Below are 22,127 nucleotides of genomic sequence, written 5' to 3' on the forward strand. Positions count from 1 at the left end.
CTCCTCTTCCCTGCCCCCTACACACACACACACACACACACACACACACGCACACACACACGCACACACCCTCAGAGGGGTAGGTGGGGAGCCAGCTTCCGGTCCTCTCCGAGCATCTCTGGCACAGACCTCAGAGCCTCAGCCCCCCTCATCCAACACAGTCACACGCCCTTCCCCGCTGTCTCCACACCTGACCAGCACGTCCACTGTCATCCCCCATCAGAAAGGTTTGCTCCACCAAGCCGAGGGCTTTGTTTTGTTCATAGCTGGTTCCCCAGGGTTACAACAGCTGCCGGCACATAGCAGGCGCTCTATAAATAGCCTGAGTGAGTGAGTGAATGATGCCGGCTGTTGCGCTGGGATGAGGCGCTCACTGCTGGCTCTCTGGGCTCTGCCTATTGAGCTCCAGGAGTCCTGCCAGGTGAAAATTCCTGACAGTGCGCTCTCAGATTGGCTCTCCCTCCTACGATTCTGTCGGGGGGTGGGGGGGAGAGAGAGAGGGAGATCGAGAGAGACGAGAGAGAGAGAGAGAGAGGGGAGAGAGAGAGAGAGAGAGAGAGAGAGGGGGGGGGGGAGGGAGGGAGGGAGGGAGCGCACTAATCGCACAGGACAATAAAAGTCATGAGTTCAGGAAGGGGAGAAATTACCCAAGCTCAGGGACTTAAAAGGATCTGGGTTGACAGATTCTGCACAATTAATTGTGCTGCCGCCCTTCCCTAGCCAGTGACCGAGGCTCTGGGGGGAAAAGACAAAGGCAGTGAGCAGGAAAATGAGCTGCTCTGCCGGGGATGGAGAGGGAAGGGACAACCACAGAGAGTGGACTGGCCATGCAGAGGCCCTCGTCTGCCACCCCCGACTGTCCTGCAGGAACCAGCCTTCTCTGCTGGGGAGGCTGGAGCCTCAACACCCTCTGCCCGTTTACTCACCCATGACCTGCTACATCCCCTCCTCCCCCACCTCCCTGGGCTCTCCTCTACAGAGAACATGAAAGGTCACGGAGGCCTTTTCACACTTCCCTCCCCATCCCTGGCCCAGACAGACACATACACATGGGCGTTTTCGTCTGACTTTGTTGTGGGTTGCCGGCCAGCAGTGCAGAGTGGCTGCAGGTACGTGGTGCTGTTTACTAGATGTACACGTGCCGTGACGATCACTCAAGAGACTGGCAACTCACACTCCTGGGAGTCAGACCCAGGGATGGAAGGTGGGGGGTGAGAGTAGGAAGAAGAGAAGAAATAAGGTGCTGGAGGCTCGGGAAGGGGAGGTACTCGACTTTGAGAAGTCGCAGCCTAAGTATCAAACCCTCCCTGGAGTCGCTGTCAACTGGAGTGACTGATGGCTTCTAGATCTGGCTCTGCCGCTAGCCAGCCTGTGACCTCTGGCAGGGCCCTTGGTTCCCCGAGCTGCAAAATGCGGGAGTTGTCCATATGAGCTGGATGGAGCTTTCTATTCCCTTACAGGGTCAAGTCTTTCTAAAATATCAAGGCAGGCTGCCTGTATCCTGACGGATGGACCAGGAGCCAGAAGCCAGGACAGGTGGTGGAGACTGGGCCGCCTCCGGCAGCGGGTAAAAAGCAGACTACACTGAGGACCAGAGGCAAGGCCCCCAGCCTGTCTGGGACACTGTGTGCCTTGGCCAACTCAGCCTTCCTGGGGTCCCTTTCCCCATCAAAGAAGGGGTAAATCCCTTTCTTCCATCTGCTCGGGTCTAACACAGGATTCTGAGTGGATGACCTGTGACCCCAGAGGGTGGGTAGCAGAGGAGAGTTGGGACGTGCCCCCACTTCAGAGACATGAAGAAAATGCAAGATAAGGAGCGAGTGAGCAAAACAACACCGTCAGCATGCCTGCAAGGTGCCCCATGCAGAGGACAATGTGGAAGGAGGTAGCTGGAGGACAAAGGCAGGAGACAGAGAACAGCCTAGAACAGCTGGGCCTTCAACTTGCCCAGACCTGGATGGCTGGTCACAGCCCTGATGATGAAGGGACTCCCACAACAGGAGTCTGGCTGTCTTCTTGGTGCCAACCTCATGAAGGCACATGATCAAGCATGAATTATGTAGCAGAGTTCATGAAAGTGATGGGAATACGAGAAAGAAGAGCGTGCCTTCTCATCCTCCACCTGCCTCTCCGGCCCAGCAGTTCTAGGGGGACACGTCACCCCCACGAGGGCACAGCAGTGTGCCACAAGGGGTCTGAAGCCACGACACAAAACATGGCGCCTCTTCTGGAAGCCTGCTTTATCCCATGGTAATTTCAACACGCTTACATGTAAAGGAGCAAATGCTAAGTTCAAATAATTTTTGGAAGAAAACATGGGCTTCAAAATACGTTATGCCTGCCCTGGCAGGCCCCACATCTTGGATCTGGGAAGCCAGCACTGCTCCAGGGGAAAGAAAGCAGATGGGAGAATGAGAGCAGGTGGTAAGGTAATGACCTTAAACCCTCAGGAAAAGAAGGCAGCAGGCGCCCCATCAGGCAGCCTCAGCCCCATGAGAACCAGCCCCAGGAATTAGCACCCCGGGCACGGCTCCCGCCTGCTGGCTCCTGCTCCGCCGCCCAGAAAGCAGCCCTCCATGCCAAGGCCGAGCCCCGATGCCAGGCTGCAGGGCACGTGGGGAATACCAACTCCCTCACACTCAACCCACTTAAGAGCTGGACAACTACCACCAGCCAACCCAAGCATGGCTGCTGAGATCTGAGCCAGGAGGTGGAGTGAGGGGAAGGGAGAGCTGACAAATCCTGGGACAGAAGCCAAAAACCCTACGGACACTTCAGAGCAACAGGTTACGGAGGCCCGGGGCCCAACAGAGAGGGGTGTGTGTGCCTGCCGGCACGCAGGCAGGAGCTGGGAGGAAAGCGCCAGAAAAGCAAGAAAAAGAGAAGAAATATCCACACACAGAAGAGAGGAGGAAAAAGACCAAAAGAATGGGGGAGGCAGGGACCCGAGAAGGGAAGGAGCAACAGAAACTATTAAGGGAGAAGGAGCAAAGGGGGAGAGAGGAGAGATGCTGAGAGGGAGGGACCGGAGAGACGTACGAGGCAGACACCCAGGGTGGGGAGAGACACAAAGACTGGAAGACACACCCCTCCCACACATTTACATGAATACATGGGTCTGTATACACATGCATACACACGAGCACGTATGTGTACACACGTATGAGCCTGGCAGCTTCTGGAACACTCTGAACCAGGCTATGCAGGGGTGAGAGCAACTTGGAAGATTCAACTCCATATTTCACACAGGAGCAAACTGAAGCCCAGAGAGGGGCAGTGACTTGCCAAAGGTCCCACAGCTATTTGCTGTCAGAGCCTGGACTCAGAGCCAGGCCTCCTGACCTGCAGTCCTACAAGTTCCACAGCACTGCATAGTTCTTAAGGGCCAAAGCAAAACACCCTGTGCACTGGGGCTGACTCTCACACCCAAAAGTTTCTTCAGGAGCATCCTCACAATGACCAAGGGGTCCTCACCCAAGGAAAAGCTCTTGAAGACAAACACACCATTTCCCTCCCTCCAGCTTCTTGGAATGTCCTGACAATCTGGCCCAGATGAAAAACAACAAGAGTAGAATGGGATCTCACATTAAATTCTATTCTACAAAGATCTTCAACACAGACCCGGTAAGAAGGCAGAATATGTATTATTGTTCCATTTCACAGATGAGGAAACAGACTCAGGGTAACCGACCTGTCCAGGGTCATGGGGCTAGTAAGTAGTGGAGCTGACCCCTCAACTGGGGCCTGTGTTTACTGCACACACCTCTACAGACGCCTCACCCCGGAGCACTGTCTTCTCTCCCCCTAGGATGCCCTCTGCCCCCTTCACCTGCCTTTTAAGGGGGGAAAGCAGAGGGGCCATCACCCACCCTAAGCCCTGGCATGCCCATTCCCACCTCTGACCCTTCACTGGCAGGGCAGGAAGCAGAGGTGGGGAACCATACACAGCAGGGCCTACTCGAGGGCAGCTGTGCTCTGGCCGCCCACCTGCCATTTCCCTGCTCACTCTCCCGCAGAGAGCACCCACCAGAGCGCTTCTGCCCATCCCAGGGCGTCTCATTCAGACTCATAAACACAGACTGAGCGCGTTTAGGACAACAGCTGAGGGTTGTCATCACAGGGCCCGGAGTGCACACGGTGGGTTCCCTTAATTAACGGGGCACATTCAGAAGTCTCAGAGCAGGAGTGGCTGAGCAGACGGGCAGAACCAGCTCACGTCCTTGGGGATCTCTCTGTGCAACGGTGATCCGTGAACTGCCACCCAGGGTGGCCTGCATGGACCAGAGCTCCGAGTTCTATCCCTTTGGCTGTTCTGGGAAGATTTAGCTGTATCCTGCCTCTGACTTCAAACTTGAACCCAGGTATTCCTGCTTCCAACATCATCCATGATAGCTCCATAATCCACCTACCCATCTAAACTTTTAAAAGCTATTTAATATTGCAGTTTATACTTCCTCTTAGAGGCATAAATTGAGTAGCAATTATGTGAACAGTCAATCCTTTTGTCTTAAGATTGCCGCTTTTAAGCTCTAAGGTGGCCCCCTAGATTTTCATTTTAGAACATCAAAAGTCACAGGATTGGGGCTTCCCTAGTGGTGCAGTGGTTTAGAGTCCTCCTGCCGATGCAGGGGACACGGGTTCATGCCCCGGTCCGGGAAGATCCCACATGCCACGGAGCAGCTGGGCCCGTGAGCCATGGCCGCTGAGCCTGTGCGTCCGGAGCCTGTGCTCCACGGCGGGAGAGGCAACAACAGTGAGAGGCCCGCGTACCGCAAAAAAAAAAAAAAAAAAAAAAAAAAAAGTCACAGGATTATTTCTCCCATTTGCACTTTTATTGATTCCAGACAGCATGTCTCCAAATGAGTCCTGAATTCTTTTCTTCTTGGTCTGTCTTCACATACTAACCCCGGCCCCATAAAGTCCTGCCTGTCCAGGGAGCAGAACGGGACTATCATCTCCATACCCATCGGCCAGATGACCCGAGGGGCCCACACCACAGGGAACTGCCTGCAGGGAAAGCCAGGGCACTTTAAAGACCTGCTACTCTGAGGTCTTTGCCCCAGATTTGAATTCGACCTCCTCTGTGAAGTTTTCCTCAACCTTTCCAGGCAGAACGACGTGACTGTAATCAGCTGGCTAGGTGTCTGCTTCCTCTCCTCCTTGCACACTGCGCTCCTCGAGGACACTTAGCCATGTGTGTACCTCAGAGCACAGAGTGAGTGCTCGGGAATGTCTGCTGAACGGACCCAGATGGATGGCGCAGCTAAACGAAGCTCTTCTGCCCACTTCTGCCACCTACAAGCCTGATGAGAACTCCCTGTGATGTGGCTCTGTCAGCTTGGCAGGACTGATGTCGTCTTCGGGTATGGAGATTCCAAAGCACCCTGTCCCCTCTGATAGGCTTTAGTACTTTGCCAGTCACACAGATCATGCCTGGTAAAATATGGGAGACAGAGACACAGCTGGAAGATAAGAACACTTCCAGACCAACTATGAACTAGAAGTAACCAACAGCCACAATCTCGCCAACTGTCTAGTGAGCCGTCTGTTCCATTTCGCTGGTGTTTGAATCAGTTGGGAGGCGTGAGGCCAGACAGGCACGTGTGTGTGTACATGCGTGCGCGCACGCGTGCGCGCACACACACGCGCGCGCGCGCGCGCGCACACACACACACACCCTACAGCAAACACCGACTGGCTAAGACTTCTTCTCCTGGTCTCATTCAGTGCTTTGTCAAAATATGAAGCTCCTTCAATTCTCTCCAACGATGGGCAGGACCAGCTTGAGGCTATCAACTTATAAAACTGTGTGTCCCAGAAGTTCATTTGCAAAATAGCCACTTAGAACTCAGAATGAAGAGGAAGAAGATTGCACTGGAGTGGAGCCCATAAAAGCTCACTGAACCCACAGGGTAGTAGCAGGGCTTGTGACTCGGGCAAGGACAGAGACAGTAAAGGTTACAAAGACCTTTATGGGCCATGCAGGAAAAGAACTGCCTCTTTTCCCAGGAGAGCCCACCTCATCCCCGTACTAACAAGACTGAAATACCGCCTATGCTCCTCTCCTCTCCTCTTCCCAAGCCCAAGCTCCCGATAAAGCCCAAGTCCAGGTGAGGAGTGGCTGCACTCAGCAGCTCTGGAAACACCTCCTGTCCTTGGTCAAAAGGACATGTAAATACTGGCATCCACCAAGTGCCGCGCAGTGCCTTGCATGCAGCCAGTGCTCAACAAACATGCAAAGAATAAACCTGTTCTTCTCGACCTTTTCCGTATGTTTCACTGTCTGTGTGTCTTTGCTCTGTTTTTGCCGATCTATGCCCAACTGGGAGCTAATTATGTGACAAAAGGTGTGTGTATAGAAATCCCAGCAGCAAAATCACTGAACACAGGGAGATGTAGCAATTACTCCTAATGACTGAAAGGAAAGGGAAGCTGAGCACACCGTGGACGCAAAGCTCCCAAACTCAAAAGCATCAGAGGAATTCGAGCAAGAGCCCCCTTCGCCACACTCAGAAGCAGCTCTCCCTCCTGCGGGCCGGCGCTTGATTCTGCCACCGCAACACCGACAAGGAAGTCTCTGGGAGGGGCAGGCGAGGCAGGAGGAGAAGTAGCTCACAGCATCATCATCAGGACACGTGGGGGTAGGGACACAGGCCAGAGGAGAGAGCCGGAAGGACTGAGCCACCTGTCCAGGACTGACACATCTAATGGAGCCACCTTGGGAGCCAAGGCAACAGACAGGTCATCAGCTGGCTCCACCGCTTTTGCACCGTGGGCACTGGAGACCTCTATTAGGACCTGGGCTACAGGCAAAGCCCGCAGTTCTTGCTGCAGACCCCCCACCCAATAAGCAAGCCCCCCGAGTGGCCCTGAAAATCATCTTGGCTCTTTGGGCACCAAGGCCCCCTCTGCCACCCACTGAGAAGGCAAAATCAAGTGACACATGACAACAGAGTAAAAGGTAAAAGCACTACGGAAGAGGGAAGAAGAGGGGTGGGGCCGGAAAGACAGAAGCGGGAGCCACACCTGCCCCTCCTCCAGCCCACAGCAGTCCTGCAGCATTGCTGGGCCAGCGGGGGTCCTTCTGCAGCCATCTCTCCATCACATCCCCTCTCCCAGAGTATCAATCAGGAACAGTTCCCACCCCACCCACCAAAGCCCACACCCGGCCCTACAGCCACCATACCCCACATCCCCAGGACATACCCACAGTCCACCCAGCAGATGGTGCCTTGTCCTTTCACTGCCTGGGCCACAGTAGACAATAACCTGAGATGACTTTCAGCTGCAGCCTCTGTGAAAAAACAAAAAATTAAACATCTGTACCCAAGTGCACCATGGCCTCCCCTACCATCTTCCCCTCAGGGGCAGGGAAGGACGGAGACCAGTCCTAGAGGTGAGGTCCTGAGCACCAGTTAGAACGCTGTCCCTGTGGCAACGGTTCTGTAAGAACAGCCCAGCTCTTCTCAGAAAGTTCTGCTCCCGGAATCCTCACAGACGCAGAACTCTAACTCTAACTCTAACCCTAACCCTAACCCGCCTTCTAGCCACACCTCACGTCTCACTCTTCCAAGAATCTCTCGGCCCTGAACTTCCAGTAGAATCTCTGACTCATTACCATTCTGGGACACATTTTAAAAATTCTATAACTGAACAATTACAATTCTATAACTAAGCGGGGACCGAGTCTGCTGATTCCACGCTGGTCTGCCCTGGTGCCCAACCTGGGAGCTGACAAGGGAGGGACCAGACCCTTCCTTCACTTGTGCATCACACACTCACCTAGGGACTTGGTACAACGTGGTGATTTAATGAGGTTTACGTATGACACTAGTCTCTGATGGACCGATACTAAATGTACCCAAGTCACTTTCACGGCCCTCTTTCCCAGCACTGGCAGTACCTTGGGGGACAACTGCAGGACCGTGGACTATGCCTTGGGGCCGGGCGGATGAACATGAGAAAGGAAGAGGCTTTGGGCAAAGCCCCTGGAAACTAGGAGGGCGGGCGCTTAGAAACGGAGCCTCTGTGGCCAGGATTTCCCTGCTGCCAGCCTGCAGTGGTCCACTGTTGGGTGGCTGTGGCCAGGCTGTCCCCTTGCCCCATCACCCCTGTGAGCTCCCTGGAAAGGTCCTCCACGCAGACACTATGGAGAGCGCAGGCTGCCTGCCGCCTTCCCCCAGCAGAAACCACAGGAGACGTTCCAAAGCCAAGCAGAAATGATATGTGAACTATCTGCTTCCTCAGATCTCCTTTTCTAGTGTGGCTAACGGAAGCTGTTTGTGAACACAAAGCATGCTGAGCCTTTCATGCAGCCAACAGAAAGCATGCTGCAAGAGCCGTGCACGGAGCCACCTGCAGGAGGCCCTCCCAGGAACCGCCCCCCCCAGGCCCACAGGAGGAGGGGGCGCAGCCGAGGTGGGAAAAGCCGCCCCCCACCCTTCCAGCTGGGCTCTGGGAGGCAGGGGAGGGAATGTAGAGCCATGTGAAGGCCGTCCCAACCCTGCCTTTCAGCCTTGGAAGGGGAGGCACTGGTTGGAAGGGGTGGCGGGGGGAGAGAAGCCAGTTACTGGCGCTGCTCCCAAAGCCCCTGGAGGTCCCCAGTCTCAGGGGCAGGGCTGGGCAAGAGGCAGGGAGGCAAAATCACCCGGCCTGCGACCAGCGGTCCAAAGCAGGGAGGAGCCAGGCACACGGGCAGCACTGAGAGTTCCACCTCCAAGAGGCAGAGACAGAGGCTGGGTGAGGGCCCAGGAGAAAACAAGAGTGCCCCCAGCCCTGCCTCCGGCCCCTGCAAGCCCTGGTCTGGACCCCTCGCCTTCCCACTCTCTCCTTTCCGAATCCTTTCCTGGTGGCGAGCCTCCTGTCGCTGCAGACTCAGAACATTTCTCCACGCGCTCCAGCAGAGGAAGCGAGGCGGAGGCAGCAGCGGGACCAGCTCTACCGCCCACTGGCTGGTAGACCTCAGATCAGGCAGCTATTCTCCCTCAACTCCAATTCCTCCCTCGACTGGACATTACCCGCAACCTCACAGCAAAGCAGCAAATGAGAGCGTGTCACACAAGTTCCTGTCAGTCCTTCTAAGAAGATGAGCTTATGTGAGAGGACCTACCCAGGGAAGGAAGTGAGTGAGTCCCTGGAGGGCACTGACGACCCCCCAGCTCCGGGAGCAGCCAAGGGGGCTGAGCCATGCTTGTCCAGGGCCCTAGACCCCAGGCCTCAGGAGCAACTCTGCTTTTCCCCTGCCTCAGAAGGAATGCTAGTCACACGCTGGGCTCCCAACAACCACCCCAGGGAGTGTGTGCCAGGCTCTCAGAAGGGCAAAGAGCAGCATGTGCCCGGGTGCTTGGAGGATGCAGGCTTCAGGAGCGACACGTCCAAAACATCCATCAGTCCCCCATGCCAATGGGAGTTGAGGAAGAGCTGCCAGGGAGAGCTCTGCCCGGAACCAGCCCAGCCACTGGCTACTATTTCTTCAGGGCACAGAATACTTGGCATCCTTAGGAGCAGCGAAAACACTTAACTCTGCTGGAACAGCATCAACAGTCAGACACTCAAAGTCGCGGCCAAGAGCTGAGCAAACCTCTCTCCATCTGTGATGCCCTCGCCAGCTTCAAGGTCAGAAGAGGCAAACCACTAGTCCTACCCCCATTGAAGCCACCCTGTCCGGAGGGTGGAGCCCACTCCAAACTCAGTCTCTCGTTCTGACCCCAGAGCGGGACAGACTGGGGCCAGGCAGGGCCAGGGTTGCCAGCCTGGGTGTGTGCCCCCAACCCTGGGACCAATTCAGCTGGCGACAGGTTGGCCCAGTCAATTAATCAACAGCTCTGGAGAAGCACGCCCTGGCAGGGCTGGCCGTGCTGTCCAGAGAGCCAGAGCGTCCATGCCGGGTGGTCACTGTCCTCTGTCTCCTTCACACACACGTCCTCTCCCTCCTGAGGTACTGAGGGACTCCAGAGGGCTTTTCCTAAGAAACACTGGTAAAAGGGAACTGAAACGCCCTCTTAGGGATCCAAAAGCAGCAGAACTAACACCCCTGCATCTTCTGACGGACCTTCCCTGAGCGGTTTTTAGTCCCGGGGTCTCTGCCTTCCACTTCTGTCCCCGCTCCTTCCTTTCTATCCCGCCGCATCCCTGACGATGGCCCTAAGGCCAGGAGGGGCACTCACCAGATTTGGAGTAAAGCACCAGTACGTTATTCCGGGTCCTGAGAAGTTTTTTCAAGTCCTTGGGGTCAGAGATTCTCTCGACGAGTGAGGAGAACTTTGTAGAGGACAGCCACGTCGGCAGGACCACCTGGGGATCAAGGAGCCAAGGACCGTGAGTCTCAGGTCCCGGCTGGGCCTGAGCAAGAAGGGGTGCCCCAGATGTGCTGCCTCTAGGCACAGTTGCCTTGGGAGGGATAAGGCTCACCCCTCCTTCTCTCAACTCTACACCTGCCTTTTGCCTCATCCCCTCTCCAAATTGCCCCCCTCCCACAGGGACTCCTCCGGATCACTCCCAGTCGCCAGCTCACCCTTCATCTTTTTTATGAAGCCGTATGGACTGCACAGGTACATAAGCATGCTGCGTGGACATTCTTGCCACCCTTTCAATCAAGACCTCTCTGGGAGGTCAATGTCTGTACCCTACACTGCACCCAAACACCACACACTGGAGCAATGTGAAAACTCCATCCCACCTAGAAGCACCAAAGCCCCAAGTCCACAGAGAAGTACGATCACCTCTTAATGTGATCCCATTTAGGATGGGAATGGATGGGTGAGGGGTTTTCCACTTTCCCCACTTAGCCAATGATCTCAGGAGATCAGCCAACAAGAAACAAGCCAATTCTCCCAGAGAAAACCCTAAAAACCTTGGGCCCTAGAAGTACCAGGCACCTCCGCAGGCATGAAGAGAGGTGGGCTGAAAGCAGGGGAAGGGGAGGTTGTTACATGTTTGAACAAAGAGCTGTCACACAGCAGATCCCCTCACCCAGACCAAACAGCCCCCTGCCTAGCCAGCAGAAAACAAAGATTGAATAGGAAAAGCTCTGCCAGGAGACACCAGGCAAAGGTGGGAGGGAGTATGGACAAACTGAAACTTGAGATCACCCATCTCCCCTAAGCCCCTACCCACCAGCATCTCCCTTCCCTTTTCCAGAATGTTGCCAATCTGATCCCCCCAAGCAGGTTAGAGAATTTTTCTCTAGGTTAACTGAGGAGCATAAGAAAAACAACCAAAAGATAGTGATTTGGAGACTCTTCCAATGAAACAGCTGAATTCCCATTCAAATACCCACTGTGAGGCCCTCCCAGTAAACAAGTGCCCTCCACCCCCTCCCCACACTCAAGAGTCTGCAACCCACAGCCTATATCTTGATCTTCATTACACACAGATAACCAAGATTCACCAGATGTCTGAGGGAGGCCCTCAACACAAAGACAGAGATGAGAACAAAACAATGGAAAGATGAAACTTAAAAAGAACAGAAGGAAACAACTAAAATTATTATTCTCAGAGAAATAAAATGGTGTATCCATAAGACAAGAATAGAATGTTATGAAAAAGGAATAGTCAAAGAGAATGATGAAAACCTCTTAGAAAATAAAATCCTCTCAGAAATAAAAAAGTTCAATAGGGCTGAAGGTAGAACTGAAAAAACTCCTATGAAATAAAACAAAAAGATCAAGAAATAAAAAGCAGAAGAACAAGATAAGACAAATAATAGGTATTCACTAAGTGCAAGAGCCAAATTAAAGGGACTAAAGAAAAAGAAGAAAACAGAGGAAAAGAAATTATCCAGGAAAATAATTCAAGAAAATATCCCAGAACTGAAGGATGTTGAGTTTCCAGGTGAGAGAGCCCAACATCACCAATAAAAAAAACTCTCACCAAGTACATCACTGAAAATTTTCAGAACTCTGCTGACAAAGAGGAGATTCTGAAAGTTCCAAAGGGAAACAAAAAAAAAAACAAAACAAGAAAACCACCACACACAAAAGATCAGGGGTCAGAACTGGCATAGGACATTTCATCAGCACACCAAAAGACAATGAAGCATTGCCTCCACAATTCCCAAGTAACATGATTTCCAACTGGAATTCTATAACCAGCCAAACTACCTGTCAATTGTGAGTAGAGATTGACTCAGACAGACTTAAGGTCTCAGATGTGAAAAATTTACCACCAAATTCCCCATTCTCAGGAAGTGACTGGAACTCATGCTCTACCAAAACAAGAAATAAATAAAAAATGAGAAAGACATGGAACCTAGGAAACAAAGGATCCAACAGAGGAGAGAGACAAGAAGTACCATGTTGATGGTGAAGAGAAGTCCCAGAACGAATGTCCTGACCCCACGGAGCAACCAGCCCAGAATGGAGCAAGGACAGAGGACAGAGGAACATGGTCAATAAGAAGAGGCAACTACAGATTATCTATATGCTTGATCTTATAGATCAGTTAAATAATCTGATGAAAGTCACACAGCTAATAAGAAGCAGGTCCAGCATCTGAACCCCAGTCTCTCTGTTTGACCCCAGGCCCTCTCATGCCACTGCCTCTTTGTAGCCAGAAGTCTCGCATTGAGTCTGAGCTCTACCACTCAATAGCTAAGATGCCCGGGCAACATCACTCAATCTTTTAGACGCTTAGTGCTTCGCATCTGACGTGGAGAAAATGATACCTCCCTCATGGGACAGCTGTGAGGATGAAATGGGGTAACTTATCGAAAATGCTTTATAAATCATAAAGCACTCTAATAGGATCAGTTACCGTAATATATAATACAAATTTCCATCTCAGCAGAGTAAAAGATGGAAATGTGGCCATATTTTAGTGTTTCTAAATATAATCTGCCATTGGATGCAACTTTACTCTTCTCCCCAGGGTAAAACCATCAGGAGGAGTTGTCCAGGAATGATTTCTCCCTTATTCTGCCCCAGCAGGGCAGCGCATGATGCCTGAGGACCCCCTGCCCTCATGCGGCGACCTTGAGAGCTCACCAAAAAGTTCATTCCACCTTATTATCACGTTATTCCATTGCTCCCAGGGAGCTAATGCACTTCAGACTAAAAGGTCCATAACACAGTGCACATGGTTAAAGGAAAAAAACAAAAGAATCTGTTGGAAAAACATGTTGACACTGCTGTTTTAAATCCTCAAATAACCTGGCCAGTCAAGAAAAACAATTACCCTTGCCCAGTGCCTCAGGACTCTGACCCGAAAACCAGCTCTCCTGAGACTGGCCGGCACCTGCACTTCTGGACTGGGGAGCGGGAAAGGGAGGGCAGGCCCAGTGCCCACCTGCCTGGGTAGCACAGCAGGGTGCAGCTGGGCCAAGCGACAGCAAAGTGTCCACAGCAAAAACCACAAGAGCACCAAGTTTCAAGGCTTATCCACAGCTTCCTTCCTAGAAAGCCCGGCAAATCCCTCAGGTCATCTAACCAACAGCCACTCTCAGAGTAAACAACCACTTTTCAGCCAGCCACCAAAGCCTCTGAGCCAGTGTTTACCCTCACACAGCAGAGAACTTCAGCTCTCAGAAATACAATGATGCTGGGGCTTAAACTCACGGTCTGCGGCCGGCCTGGTTAAGAACCCTTTATGGAGGGTCCATCTCCTCCTCATCTCGTCTCATCCCTATTCCACCCCCTAGACTAGGAGCACCTGGCCCCTTGAAAGCCCTTAGGAGATGTCTGTCCAGCATAATAGACGTGACAAACACACTGGCTGCCACACTCTTGAGCTTTGCAGAGGTACCCTGCTGGGAGCATGTTACAAGGTGAGTCCATGACAGCTCTCAGGAGACCCAGAGGGACCACAGAAACCAGACAGACCCAGGGCAGGCAGAGAGGGTCTGTGCTGGAGAGTGGTGGGAGAGGGCAGATGGGGCCAGGCTGGGGTGGAGGGTGGGGTCTTGAAAGCCTGGCTCAAGAGCCCCTTCTGGCCCCATCTCAGACTGGACAGTCATCAGAAGGCTGGAGGTGAAGGGACCTGCTGGGTGGCTGCCCAAGTGGAGAGAAATGGGTCAATCCAAGAACCTCAAGGGAAAAACAACAGAACTCAATGACTATTCATATGTAAGCAAGGAAGGAAGAGAGTAGAGGCTAAAATGACCCAAGGATTCTGTGCTCAGAAATGGAACAAGAACCAAAACTGGAAGAACTGGGAAGCAGCAGCAGCAGAAGAGGCTTCTGTCTTATGTTGAGGAAGGTGATAAGCTTAGGTGCAGACATGTGGACAAGACGCCCCAATGCAGGTGTCCTCCAGGCTGGAGAGTGAGCCTCTATGTCAATGAAGTCTCAGGGGTCGGGGTCCAGAGGGAGAAGGCAGGAAACCCCTCAGCTGAGGAGGAGGAGGAAGGACCAGGAGAAAGGTGGGAAGAAGGTAGGAGGTACCACAGACCTGGTACCTGGTCAACACAGACCAGGGAGGAGACACACAGGAAATCAGGTGTGATTTGCAGGCAAAGGTCAGGGCCAAGTCCCCAGGGATGTTCCGAGAGCATTCTGGTGATGGGAGGGCGGCCGGAAGCCAGGCTGCAGAAAGAAGCACACCCCACGCAGGGGGCAGCACAGGCAGCCGCAGGGTCGGGAGAAGGATGGGTTGTCTCCACCTAAGATGGGGAGCTGCATGGATATTTGTGGGCACTGGAGAGGCAGGATTTGCAGGGAGAGGATTTGAAACTTTGGGAACAAGAGGAAAATAGGATAGGTAGATCCAGGGGGAACCAGGGGACTTTGGTGTGCAAAGAGCTACAATGCTCAGTGTAAGATCCCTGAGAGAGGAGGGGGAAAGGCCCTTGTGTCTGGCCTTAGACAGACCCTCACCTTAGCAAGCAACCACAGGGGCAAAGGGAGCGAGGCCCTTTCCTCCCTCCCCTAACCCCAAGGGGACTCTCCTCCAGCCACTTAACATTCTCCTTTCTCCTCCACTTCAATCGATTTTAACCTTTCCAGTGTGTGCGCTCCTTCCTTTCCTTAAGATACAGCTCCAGTAAGCCTTGGGTCTCCTTGCCAAGAGCCTTCCTGCAGACTTCATAAGGCACAACCCACAAACGTTGATAACAACAATAACTAAGGCAACTATAACAACGTTAATAATGCACAAACTCTCTGCTTTGTCAAGCCCTCAAGGGGGATAGGGCAATGTTTGAGAAGGAAGCCAGCCACCTTCGGAGCCAGCCATGGAACTGTTCCCGGGTTCCGCAGGCTCCTTACATTCTAAGGCTTTCCCTTTGGAGGTAGAGGAGAGAAAAAAAATCCCCTTTGTGCCCTATGCAAACTCCTTCTGACTTTCCCCCAATAATTGTTTTCCTTCTGCCCCAGCCTTAACAGCATTTACATCAGGGCTGAGCTACCCCATGGGCTGGGCTGAGATCCATAAAACCTTTGCCTGGGTGCAGGGCAGAACACTGCCAGGAAGGACGGCTCCCTTCCTCTACTGCTGGGGAATACAGGCCCCCAAAGCCAGGTCCTGCCTGCATCAGAGTCAGTGCCCCCCTCTGCCGTCAAAGTACCGGTCCCCCCAGCCTCCAGCCCCTGTCATAGTACTACACCCGCCTCAGAACACTGGGCCCTTCCATCAGAGAAGCAGCCCCCTCCACCCCGAGCCCCTTCCCCCATCAGAGTGCAAGGCGCTCTGCAGAGCCCACTCAGGGTGCCTGGCACGGAAGTCCTCACCTCCACCCTCCACCACGGTTGCGGGCAATGAGGTCGAGGACACTGGTTTCTCCCCCTCACCTGCCAGACTCCCTGCAGTGCTCTCCTAACAGGTGTCTGCCCTGTTCAGGGCCCACCAGACAAATGGCCCTGCAGCCTGGAGGCTCGTGCTCCTCTCCTCCCTTTGTGGTTTCCCCACACCCCTCTGACACCACAGAAAGAGCACTGCTTCTGGAGTCAGACAGACCTGGGGTCAAAGCCAGGCACTATCACTTATAGCTAAATGATCTCAGATGTTACGAGTGTCATTTCCCTGCCTATAAAGTGGAGAAGATAATACTGATATCCGCCTTGCGGGGCTGGCTGAGGATTAAAGGAGGGGGAGAAAAGTACATAGAGAACCTAACATAATGCTTGGCACACAGTACACAATCATGATAATTATCTGTATTAGCACCATTAGCGAGACAAATCGCAGAGCAAGGGCAACAGAAGAAACGGCACCACCTCTTCCTCTCCAGTGCCCTGCCGGCAATCAGGCAAAACAGCACATGCAGGCAGGAAGAAATGTGCACGTACACACATCCAGCATCAAAACCTCGAATGATCACCCAACAGCACAGCAACCAACGGGCCACACAGCACATGGAGGACGGTCCTTCCGGGTTTTGTGCCCATCTGCCCCTCACAATAACCTGATGAGTGGGCACTAGCCTCATCCTACAGATGAGGAAACTGAGGCTCAGAGAAGTTACCTTACTTACCAAGGTCACACACAGTAGGTCAAGTTGCAGAGCTCGGGCCTCTCAGGTCCTGGCCAGAGGTGTTTGCTTCCCTCCACCCCACAAGCTCCCTGGACTCGCAGCGACCCAAGTGGACCACCTTCCCAGAAGTACCTCCTTCCCAGGAGCACCTCCTTCCCCAGCCAGGCCCATCAAAGCAGCCAGGAAAAGCCCAAATCTTCCAGAATCCCCTGGCAAGGAGAGTCCCAGCAGGGATTTACACTAACCCTCTGCTTCCCGCAAGCCTAGAGCACCCTGTTGTTGACCACCCTTCTTGGGACCCTGGGGCAGTCAGCCCAGATCTACCATTAATCAGAGGTGTGTACAGGGGTCCGGGCTCCCTTCTGCCTCGCTGTCCCTCTAACACACCACACTCACAAGCTCCTCTCTTCACTTAACCTCACCCAGCATCACCAGCAGCCTAGACATAAAGAGTCATACAGGGCTTCCCTGGTGGCGCAGTGGTTGAGAGTCCGCCTGCCGATGCAGGGGACGTGGGTTCGTGCCCTGGTCCGGGAGGATCCCACGTGCCGCGGAGCGACTGGGCCTGTGAGCCATGGCCACTGGGCCTGCGCATCCGGAGCCTGTGCTCCGCGATGGGAGAGGCCACAACAGTGAGAGGCCCGCGTACCGCAAAAAAAAAAAAAAAAAAAAAAAAAAAAAAAGAGTCATACAATTCTGGAAAATAACAGGGAGAACAGTCCTTGCCACATTACACCCTCAGCTTTAAAAAGCTCCAGATCTCTGGGGCGCATGCCAGCACCCTCACATTCTCTATAGCCCGGGAGGCTGTCTGTCGTTATAGATTCACTATTCAATGCAGATCATGAAGCCAGAGGTATTCTATTATGTAAAAGCAACTTGCTAAAGGAAGAAGAGCTGAAGACAGAAAGTTAACATTAAGGAAAAAGGGTGGAGGTGGGACTTGACCTTTTTTGCTCTGTCACCTGAAAAAAGATACCCTTATGTTGGGAGCTGTGAAGAAACTGGTTTAATTTAGTGTAGCCCACATTTTGCTCAAAATAGTTTTGAAATGTCAGAATCTAAGTCTAGACTCTTAGGAAGCTAGTGGTAAAGGGATCCAGGAATAAGGTTAAAAACAGATGACTTGAACCCAAGGTCAGAGAACTCCAGCTGGCTAAGTATTTGAGAGCTAGAGGTTTGGTAGAAAGAGTCAGAGACCCAAGTTTTGTGCTGGCTTTGATATTTACTGACTATGTGACCTTGGACAAGCCATGTCTCCTTCTCTGCTCCTTTTTCTGTAAAATGAAGGGGTTGAAAGTGATTTCCAAAGTCCCTTCCAATTGTGATATTCTGCAGACCTAGCTTCATGACCACTAGCAGAGAAGTACGGTGAGGTAATTACACCTCATGAAGGAACTGCTGAGTTGCCCTGGGCATGTGGCCACCCACATTAAAAGTCAAACCTCTCAGTCTTCCTTGCAGCAAGTGCCCCTGGCATGTAAACAGAAGTGTTATGTGGCAACTTTTAGGAACTGTCCCTCATAGACACCTGGTATGAGTCTTCTTAGCCTTTTCCCCCTTCCTGCTTGCTAGAATTTGGAAAGATGGCTGGAACTCAAGCAGCCACCTTGAGACAATGAGGTAGAAGGACTTGCTAAAAATGTGGAGTCATCAAGATAGAAGGTACCTGGGACCCTGATAACACAGAGGGATATACTGGCCCTAGAACACCCCTTTCCAGCTTCTATGTGAGTGAAATAAACAGCTGCTTTAAAGCACTATCATTCTGGGTTTTCTGGCACACATGCAAATAGATCTTGTGTGCCTATTGAAACAAAAGCTTTAACTAGAAAGAAATACTAACATCTGCTCCAGTTGGGATATTTCAAATCATTGAATCATGCATTATACTTCAGATAAACTGTTACAAAGAAGGAGACAGCGAGACTATCAAAGATCTGATTTACTGTGTTCCTCCTAATTACCCGAGTTGCACTATGCCTGTTCCTAACAGTATCTTGGTCACCTGGTGACAGCTACCCACAAATGAGAGGAAAATTAGCTAGTAACTCTCCAGTTTCCCCACAACCTCAGCCCTTTACTAGTAAGGGGACCACTGCAGGCCACCAGAAGGCCAGGACATTCCTTGTAGTTCACAGGCTTGAGCTGGGCTGGTTGGTTTCCCAGATACAAGACTCCTCTCAACATTCCTCACGTGCCATCTCCAGCCTCCAGGTAGCCCTCCAGAGCCAAGGCCTCAAAATCTCCTGAGGCTGCACAGTACAGAGGAGCCCGGAAGGCTGTGGAAACTAAACATGTTAATACATAGAAATCCATGTCCTACCATTTCATTTTGGATGGCTCCAGTCATTACAAAGTCAAATCCCTCCCCCTCCCAAGCCATTCTGCCAGCCTATCACACTCTGAAGACAGCAAACACATTCCCTCTTAGTATTCTGTAGGTGAAATTCCCCGATTCCTCATGTGCCCCCAAGCCCCTCACTGTCCTGAATGATCTGCCCTAGACACCACCACGTTCCTGGTTCCCAGAGTGACCGACCCCAAGGCTGGGAGCACGGTGGCAGAGCCTGAAGAGGGTAACGTGCCATATTACACTATAATTTACTTTTGGAAATAAATACCTATGCTTTCATAATTCAAAATACAGGAAATTAATCTCAACACAAATCTTGATTTTTGGATCATGGTTTTTTTAAAAAAATTGAGAAACACCATTAGTGAATCTCTTAAAATATGGCACCCAACTGTCATACAGTGCTGGCAAAAGCCTAAACCAGTACAATTCTTTTGGAAAGCTATTTGGCACAATTAATCAAGTATCTTAAAAGTATTTACGCTCCTCGACTTGGTAACTCCACTTCTGGGAATGTGTCCCGAGGAAATTAGCAGAGATTCTGACACATACATGATTTGCTCGGTCCTACTCATAAGAGTCAAAAATTGTAAACAACCTAAATATTCAACAACGGGGGAATGGTTACTTAGAGTAAACCACTCAACAGAATAAAACGTGCATTTAAACGATGTTTTCAAAGATTGTGCAATGAAAAGATATTTTTTTAATGTTAAGTTTTTAAAAAAAGAATTCAAAATGTACATGGTATGATTACAACTATACACAAAATTATGCTCAGAAAATAACTGGAAGAAAAAATGCACCAAAGTAAGGCTTCGTCCTTGTACGTATCTTTCTAACTTACCGTAATAGGCATGTCCAATAGAAATATTTAAAGAAAAAAATTTACCATCATTTGACTACCATCATGGAAATAATTAACAATCTCAAAGTATTTCCCCACCACAAGAAAGTAAAACTTTACAGTTGAGAAACCTGGCAGAAACCTCCTCAACTAAGGGACCAACAATAACACCATCAGTAATGGGTCAAATCAACTTATGTCTCCTGATACAATGCACTGAAGGGAAACATCATCCAAAACCAAATTGAGGGACATTCTTCAAAAATGTCAAGGTCCTGAAAGACAAAGACTGAGAAACTGGCCCAGATTAAAGGAGACTAAAGAGATATGGCAATTAAATTCAACATGTGATTCTGGATTAAGTCCCGGGCCAAGCGCTACATTCCTGACTTTGATCATTGTACTCTGGTTATGTAAGAGAATGGAAACACTGAAGTGTTTATGGGGCAAAGGAGAGTCATGTCTGTAAAGTTTATATACGCAGAGGGAGAATATGATAAAACAAGTGTGATAAAATGTTAATATTTGTGGAATCTGGCCGAAGGGCAGATGGAAATCTTTTATTTTCTTGCAGCTCTTCTCTAAGGCTATTTCAAACTTAGAGTTAGGGGGAAAACACCTAAAATAAGTCAGAAAAAAAAGAGATGCCTAGAATACAACCAAATACTGCCCCCACCTCTTCCACAGGCTGCCTGAAATCCTCGGCCATCTATCCAGTGTCACTGGCACTTTCCCACGCAAGAGCAGTGCTTACCTGCCCTTCTTCACTTCCAGCTGACTGCTCCCTCCTCTGCTCACCTGACGTTGTGTAGTTTTTTAATACGAACTATTATACAGAATCTGCAAAGAACTTTGCATGCAACACATACCTAGAATGGCTTTGATGTGTGTGTGGGGGGGAGAAATGCTAATTTTTAAATATAGGTAATTTATGCCCCTTAAATGGGCAAATTTTAAGCGTCTGTCACCGAGCACTACGGCTAAATACCCTCTTCACAAGGAGCTAAGGCTAACCTCAAACCTAGTTTGAAGATTTCACCACTGATATTTCCCAATGTTCAAATAAATGTCCACCACCCAGCAGGCTTTGAAATAAAAACGAGTACCGCCTGGATGGCAAGTGTGTGTGTGTGTGTGTGTGTGTGTGTGTGTGTGTGAGTGTGAGAGAGAGAGAGAGAGAGAGAGAGAGAGAGAGAGAGAGAGAGAGAGAGAGAGACAGAAAGACAGAAGCCTGGCCCTGGGATGTGGACCCCTGACTAGCTACAGCTGAGGAGCTAAATGTGCTTAAGAAAGAGAGAGAAGTAGGAAAGCGCCTGGCTGGCACAGAACCCAAGAGAGGATTCTTTAATCCCTACATCGAGGGCCTAGGGATGCGGCCATGATAATGATAAGAGCTGCAAGTACAGAGTGCTTGCTGCGTGACCAGGAGCCAACTAAGCTGCTCATATGACTATCTAGTTCATCATCTTGGCAAGTGAATTAAGTAGGTACTTTCATTATACCTATTCTATAGATAAAGAAGCCGAGACAAAGAACAGTTAGAAACTTGCTCAACGTCACTGGCAAGTAGGTAAGAGAGCTGTGACTCAGACTCAAGACAAAGTGGAGAGACCGATTCCTAGAGCCACACACGTCTCACCGCTTGCTCCTCTAAATGCACAGCCAGCTGCGCGTCTTATATTTTGCTTCCTTTAAAAGCCACACCTTATACATGGGCTACACAGTTTTCCCACCTGTTTCCACAGCACAAACGTGGCTGTCAACAAGGGACAGTTCAAGGCAGGACAACTGATCTGAGAGCTTATGAAAACAGGTTTTCTTATCCTGAAATTGCAACTGCAGTGCATTTAACCAGGACTTAAGTCCTAAAGCTATTAATGTTGTGGAAAACCTCTTCTAGAGCCAAGGGGGCTCTGGGTTGCTGCCAGCCTGGTGTGCCAGGCCTGCTAACGAGGAAGAGCTGGTGGAGGGAGCAGAGAATGAGGTAGCAGGGACGACAGAAGAGCAGGTGAATTCCCACCCCGGAAACCCAGCCCTGCCTCAAAGCTCCATTAATTGAAAAGAAAATAACAATTCAAGTGCTCATGACTCATGAGGCACATCTGTGCTTTGACATACCGTATCTCATTCAATCCCCTAAAGCTGAGTGTCTAAACCGGCATTTTCTACCCCTCTGGCCTTAACCCAAGAGCCAAGTCATAAAATCACTTCAGTGGGTTACCACCAGCATTTTTTAAAATAACATTAAAAAGGAAACATCCATGCTTCCCTGGTGGCACAGTGGCTAAGAATGCAAGGGACATGGGTTTGAGCCCTGGCCTGGGAAGATCCCACATGCCACGGAGCAACTAAGCCCGGGCGCCACAAATACTGAGCCTGCGCTCTAGAGCCCGCAAGCCACAACTACTGAAGCCCGCATGCCTAGAGCCCGTGCTCCGCAACAAGAGAAGCCACCGCAATGAGAAGCCCACGCACCGCAACGAAGAGTAGCCCCTGCTCGCCGCAACTAGAGAAAGCCC

General features: G+C 51.2%; 1 protein-coding gene across 1 annotated transcript in view; it reads right to left on the bottom strand.

Annotated features, from left to right (window-relative positions):
• PDIA5 (protein disulfide isomerase family A member 5) overlaps positions 1-22,127 on the bottom strand; it is a 93,897-nt gene that overhangs the window by 62,302 nt on the left and 9,468 nt on the right. The window contains exons 2-3 of the mRNA XM_082624897.1: positions 10,167-10,293; positions 7,207-7,294 (exon numbers count right to left, since the gene is read on the bottom strand). Of these exons, the coding sequence (XP_082481023.1) occupies positions 7,207-7,294; positions 10,167-10,293 (215 nt within the window). The remainder of the gene's footprint in view (positions 1-7,206; positions 7,295-10,166; positions 10,294-22,127) is intronic.

This window comes from Mesoplodon mirus, assembly GCF_964341445.2.
Source record: "Mesoplodon mirus genome assembly, chromosome: 6".
In the NCBI taxonomy this organism is placed as follows: Eukaryota; Metazoa; Chordata; class Mammalia; order Artiodactyla; family Ziphiidae; genus Mesoplodon; species Mesoplodon mirus.